General features: G+C 35.3%; 1 protein-coding gene across 3 annotated transcripts; it reads right to left on the bottom strand.

Moving 5' to 3' along the window:
- On the bottom strand, positions 1 to 6,903 carry LOC117337313 (proline-rich transmembrane protein 1-like; the record flags this gene model as incomplete). 3 transcript variants are annotated; one of them, XM_033898231.1, is given in 6 exon segments in its annotated part: positions 1 to 68; positions 1,473 to 1,520; positions 1,969 to 2,022; positions 2,233 to 2,286; positions 5,679 to 5,767; positions 6,641 to 6,770. In XM_033898231.1, coding segments are annotated over 6 exon segments (318 nt in total). In that variant the 5' UTR covers positions 6,654 to 6,770.
- Between the last annotated feature and the right edge of the window lie 347 nt (positions 6,904 to 7,250).

Raw genomic sequence — 7,250 nt, 5'->3', positions numbered from 1 at the left:
CGGAATACTCAGCACGCTCTCTGGTTGAGTAACAATGACATTTGTAGCTGGATACCCGTACTGGACCGCTGTTAACAAGTAAGTATAATATTGTTTGGATAAATTTGATTAATAGAAAGATACAAAACTTATCAACGTAAAAACAAAATTATAGATAGTTAATGCATATGACAAAGAACATATTCTAGACTTTGCTCGCTGACATATGCGTTATTACTTTTTATTGCTTGGTTAATATACTTTCCTTTCGTCTCAATCTTATAAAAACAGAAAGTAAAAAACGGAATTTTCTTATTTGATACCTTTTACATTTTAATTGATCAATTTATTTATCTGAATAGTGGTTTATTTATTTATTTTTTATTTGGTATCTCTCTCTATGACCCTTTCTGGCAGTGTTTTTGAAGGTCATGTTTCGAAACGCAAAAATTGCATTAGCATCTCCTTTGTTGCATGATTGATTTTCTGATATAAATGTTTATTGGGAAAAGAATAACTATCATCGCTCGTGGTGATAGGATGGAAGCTCATTGAAGCGTAAATGCATGATTCGTAAGAGGCGAGCGGCTAAATGTGGGATCTTGCTTTTCCCCTTATTTCTAAATAACTTGCTTTTTCCTAATGCCTTTCTTGACACTGTCTTTAGCTGTGAGGAAGGCTCGGGGTTCTGTCTCGAGTTCGATACATACCAGAGTCTATAACAATTACTGGTTCGCATTGATTAAAGGGGGACAACCCTTACAGAAATGCAAGATGTATGTGTGTGGTTGAATCAAGGGAAATAACTCTTACGACCTTATATGTAAATAGTTCTATCCGGGATGTACTGGAAGAGAGACGTGACATGATACTTTGTTTACAAGTGTCTATTGACAAGTGGTTGTTTACATGAAGTGTGTTTGAGAATTACAGAAAAGAGAGGATTGGAGAATGTACTTGGAATATTTGGCAATATAGTATAAATACCACGAGAGACCGGTTGTTATTCAAAACTGGTTTTCAATTATCAATGAGAGCGATATGAATTCTGTTGGATTGATGATTGCCTGGAACTTTGAACTATTGAATTCATAAACTTTTTTTAATTCTGGAGAATCCGATTGAAAAGGATACCTCATGGACAGCTGTTATAGGGTAAGTGATTAACAGTGTTGATTTAATATACAACCTTGTACACCACTTAATTGTAATTGTGGAATATGTATGTAATTTGCTTAGTTTCGTATTCGTCCTTAAATGACAATAGGACGTTAAATAATACATAACCAACCCAAATAAAGCACTGAAGCGTGAAGAAAACATACAAGATGCTCTGCGCCATATTTGAAATATATTGTAATAGTCGGCCGAACCTGATTTCAGTGTGAATTCAATACTTATACTCAGTTCACTATGCTACAGAAGACTATTATGTGGATAGATAATCGGCCAATTGACAGTTATGAATATAAAACCATGGAATTAAAACGTACCTGGCTGTTGAGGAATAGGTTGCCCAGGATATGGGGATTGCACGTACCCTGAAATACATTACATAAACGGTCGACACTCGCAAAACATTATGCGGATTATGACATGTCACTTAAATATCTCGATTAAAGATATGTACATTGTGTACCTAGAGATAAAATCATCAAGACTTCTTGCATATTTAAATACTTGATATTGACAAAAAGGGATATATACGGCTGTGTATATTTACAGGGATGAATATAAAGTCATGATATTATTATGTACACGACTTTTGAGGAATGTGTTAATTGTCCAGGATATACTTACAAAACGTTTAATCATTTGTATTTTGATGGAAGATCTCGATCTCGAGTTTTAACTATTTATCATATTGGTGCATCCATTAGTGGTCGCCGTTTTCTTATAATTCCTTAATTCTGGTATGTAATATGAATAGCTGGCTAATTAACTACCTTGTACAGAAACCTTTCTGCTGTACATGTAATAAGTACCTACCTGAGGGTGGCTGGCCTGAAGGGTTAGTCTGAGCGTAGGAGGGCGGCGGTCCGCCTGAAATACATCATAACAAAAAATAAAACTTCTAATACAATATAAAATACATAAATCTTAATATATAAGTAAGTTACAAAACACTTTGATCTCAACATAACATCGCTCGTTCTTCTTGGATTTGAACCTATTTTCTACATAGCTATTTTGATACGCTTATCCTTGAAGAGACAGCTGTTTAGCTACTCAAATTTGACATTATTGACTTGCCTGTTTGTGGTGGCAGGGGTTGCTTGGTGACGTCGACAGGATTCCCAGCAGCAGCTAGACAATAGCAAATATAGTCAACATGAATTCCAGAAGATTCCAAAAACACCCTTTTTGTCCCTCTTCAGAATATCAAAATTGTCGGAGATATTATTTGGTCGAAAATAGTGCGTGATGATGTTTAATATTACACAAGAAACAAAACAAAGAAGGGAGAATGGATACTGACAACATTTGACAGGAAAATACATAAAGAGGAAGTGAGGAAGATTGTTTCCTTCACCGCACGTGACACTTTTCATGAAGGCTACAATGATCAAGTGCCTATTTTACAAAGAATGACATATTATGCGTGTAATAAGACAACAGTAACATATCTAGACCGTGGATTAAAATAGTTCGTGTCGAAAGCACTTCATTACTTTATTACTTTATTGATCATTACAACAATCCGATTTTATATTTCATTTTCAATCATTCTACTGCTAAATGCCTATTTTAGCCTTCAGGCAGTTTCAAAACACTAATAACAATCATGAGGACGAGGATATAAGGACGAGTGTCATTGAAAAACAATTAGAAAAACAAAGCACACAAAATTTGAAATAAGGAACAAAAAGGAAGGGATCAGTGTAAGTGGTAGACACCACGGGCGCTTGCATAAAACATGTTTATCTAAAAAATATATTTATGTCAGGGGTCTTTAGACTGTGAAAACTACAAGGCTGACAACTCCGCCACGAACGAAACGGCACCCCACCTCATTTCAATCAAAAATCTATCAAAAGTGACATTGCACATACTTTATATGACCGTCATCAAGAAACATTCATCTTTAACCTTTCGTGTCACTCACTATGATTTTTGTAATCAAAAACACAATAATGAGTGGAAACTTCGCCGAATTCCTTTTCAGGACACCGGGGATCGGTTGGGAATTTGAGTAATTTATGACATTAGTTAACAACCACAACACTATAAATGAAGTAGAAATCGGGGTTATTGATCGATTTTATAGTGTTATAGTGCTGTGGTTGTTAGCTAAAGTCTTAGTTACTCAAAATCACGAAACCCAGCTCCAGGACACCATTTTGCAAACTGCTCCCTCAGCCTGTCTTCAGATTCTTCATTTAAATACGAGGTCGAAAGGTCATGCGGTTAGATAATCGGCTGTCGCCAGATGCACTCTTTCGGGACGTCTCCGCATGCATTTTATGTGGACAACTCGCATATTGCCCGGAAACGCTTAGGCTATATGAAGAGTTTCGTCTAACTTACGATATGTTTTAAGAGTTTCGTCTAATCATCATGTATTACTTTAAACGTTAGAGTCCCATGCACCGAATTGGACAACAAACCAAGTCGAGAGTGTCCGCTTGTAATCACATACATGTAGGTCAAGGTTTATTATGTTTTTTTCTCTCATAAAGTTAGAACAAAATACTTATTTGTATGATTAATTCTCGACAGTTTGTTGAAATAAGGGGGGGGGGGGGGGGGGGGGGGGGGGTATCACGAATAAGACAGCCATCATCTCTTCCTTATAATATAGAAAGTGGAACGAACACCAACACAAATGTTACAAATCGTGATTCATAATCATGTCGTCGTCAAGTACAAACAAATCATACTTGAGACCTGTTAATTTATTAAACAGTCCTAAGAGCTGAGGAAGACAGACCTGTAGAGTTTAATTTAGTATTTTGTTGTTGTTTCTATTCTGTTCATGTTTAGTCACCAAATTACTTTGTAATTACAAAAGTGCTAATAAAGTTTAAAAATTTAAAATCTACCAAACGATTTGCACGTTATGTGATCAGTGATCAATCCACAATTCCTTTTTCATGAACCCTTCTCGACGCTGTGTTGTTAAAGCAATGAGTCGCACAATGTCTAATTTACGTGTCTACATCAAAATCATGAGCAGTTTCATTTTAAATCCAATTATTACGTTATAAGAAGTGTGTAGATAGAGACCTGATTATCATTATCAATGAATACTGGCCATGGACACCTGGTATTTTGTGTTAATTGAATGCAGGCATAATCATACATAGATGACTAGCATACTATTAAACAACTCTCAGTTATTACACTATGCATTTCATAACTTCGAAAAAGTGTGACCGGTACTACTAGTTCATGGCGAACAAATTTAAAGGTCTTTAGCAGGGACGTTTACGTACGTTCAAGATTATTTAACCTTTCAACCACGGATGTAATAAACGAGGAATCTGGACAGGCTCGGGGAGCAGTTTCTAAAATGATATTCTGAATGAGGAATTCGAATGTTTCTTGATGACGGTCGTATATGTGGGTTTATTTAGTCGAAGTGAGGTGGGTGCTATTTCTCTCGTGGCGGAGTTGCCAACCTTGTAGTTTTCAGAGTACATTAACCCCTGTCATATCAGTTTTCTTAATTAACATTTTATATGCAAGCGCCTGCGGTAGACACAGGAAGGATTAAGGGACTTCACCTTTTTGTCGCCCTGTACGATAAGATGTGGAAATTTTATGAAAGTGAACTCAAAGTTATAACTTTTGTCATATAAAATCAGGAAACCATTTCATTTTACTGTAATATCTAGATATGAGATGTGTATTTTGTTTTCGTCTGACTTAGATTTCAAGAAGGCAGATGACATATTTTAAATGAAAAATACCATTTCTGTATTTCAATGTGAAACTAAAAGATCAAACATATATTGTAAAAGGTGTATTTTTGTGAAGATTTACAAAGAGACCCATGAAAAGTGCAAGGAGCCCAAGGCCAGGTGCTCTGGGATGGGTAAGCGTCTTCTGTTTATGTAAATATCTAGGATATCCTCTTTACATATACAGACTGGGCAGTATTACCAGCAGGTATACGTCAGTGTTAAACGGTACTGAGTCACCCTTGTCACCACCAAACCTTAGATACCGGATGTTATTACTTGTACACACGACCTTTTGTATACATTACAAGTGATGTTGCTTCCCTGTCAGCGTGAAATAGGATTGTCAACTCACAATATAGCTACTTATCTGTTATTTGAGTGTACAGACGACACTTAGTAATATACTTATTGATTTTGCACATTTTTTGAAATACATACAGCTGTTTCGTCCTTTTTGGACTCATCAATGATGTCGTGCGCGAATAGTATGGAAATCTAGAAGAAATCCTAGGGAAACCATAATTTTCTGCACGTGTAAACGTTAACTTTATTGATTTGACAAGATACCATCTTTAGTTAATAGTTTTTGTTTGCCCGGATAGAAGCTCACGAGGGGTCGTACTGTGGAAGGAAACGTTACTAAACCGCCTTGTGAAAGGCAAGCGTGTCACCAGTGGGCCACCCGGCAACCTATATCAAATTCGTCAAATGTCAGCAGACAAGAAATTGAGCTTTTCATTTCTATTTATTAATTTGTCTATATATATATTTGCCTTTTCAATTTGGACTTACAAGAATGTATATCCTAACTCCAGACAGGTCATTGGGTGCAATTGTTGGTATAAAAGTAGATTTCGAATATTGGGAGGCGCAATCCATCACTGTTACAGAGTTAGAATAGAATACATTTCGATAACTAAAAAATTGATAGCACACAAGTAAAATAACGACCGTAAAGAAGATTGATGATGTGATGTATCCAATGAGCACTACATTCCAATGTCTCTAAGGTAGACTATCCCAGCTAAATAGTGTAGTAGTGTAACGTCATAGAGCTACCATATTCACGTTGAAAATATATCAGTTTTCCAGGGTCTCTCAAGCTGAATAAATGAATTTATAAATACCTTACATTGTTTTGTTTTCAGTCTCATAATCGTAATCAATGGCCCCAGGTTTTGACAATTGTTTTCCATCAACTTATTGTTCTACCGATGATAATAATCGTACGGATGATGATTTAAGATTTTAAGATTTTGTTTTTCGCTCCAACACAAATATCGGTAGTACATGATGTTAAACAAAAAGTATACATATTGTAATTGTAACCAACTTAAACATAAATCATTCAGTCGCAGTAATAACATTACCGTACTACATATGTATAAATATACGATAGTTTTTTAATAAAAGGTTTATATTTAACAAATTTTTTACAAAACATTGTAAACATTCCTTTAATTTTGTGCTGACTTGGGTTTTAATTACCAGCCGAATATTCAAGGTAAAAGAAAGTTTTGTGCGTTTTTCGTTACAATTACATAGTTATATCAATTAAAACGTTTTTGTGAGGATTATTGTGAATAGCAGATTCTATGCGTTCACACCTTATGATTTTTTGCGTTATTTTAAGATAAGAAAATGACATACATGATATTCGGACAATTCCGATTTTTTGCAATCTATCATACTCAAGGAGTTTTTAGACAATTTTCTAACATTGCGATATAACAAATTAAAAAGATATAACTCACCTGATTGGTCCATATTTATCAAAGTTTGATCGATTCTGAACTGACCAGATACTGTTTGTTAGTCAATATGGCTGTTTAAACTTACACAGCCTTCGATTTTCCGACGGGAAACACTAAATGACGACAGTACACATACCGGAATAAGTTTGAAGGCTAAGTTCAGGTGGTGTCATCCTGTTGTTACTTAGCGAGGGTACGGTCTAGTTATATTGCTAACAGTGGACAATCCTTTCAGGTCTCTAAAATCTTTTTAAAGTATACATTAAAAAAAAGATCGATGTCATGTAAATATTCTTACTTGTGGTAACACCACATCCTATTAGGAGTACTTGGTTCACAATGTTTCGAGCCAATCTCTTGTTGCAGCCCCTCCCCACATCCAGAAACCAATGACGCAATGCTACCTGTTGACGTGGTTTCGCAATAATATGCAATGCACATACAGTGTATATCATCTTTATAACTTATAATTTATTGTTGCCTGAATGTTTCTAGTAAACTGAACAATATTATCACATGTAAGTCATATCTTTCACTTCCGATCGTGTAGCTATAAAACTGACATATACATGTACTATGTATACTATAAGAATGTGTGTTGATATTTTAT

Source organism: Pecten maximus, chromosome 11 (assembly GCF_902652985.1).
Source record: "Pecten maximus chromosome 11, xPecMax1.1, whole genome shotgun sequence".
Lineage (NCBI taxonomy): Eukaryota > Metazoa > Mollusca > Bivalvia > Pectinida > Pectinidae > Pecten > Pecten maximus.
Note: the sequence above shows the minus strand (reverse complement) of the source record. Positions and strands in the feature narration are given on the sequence as shown.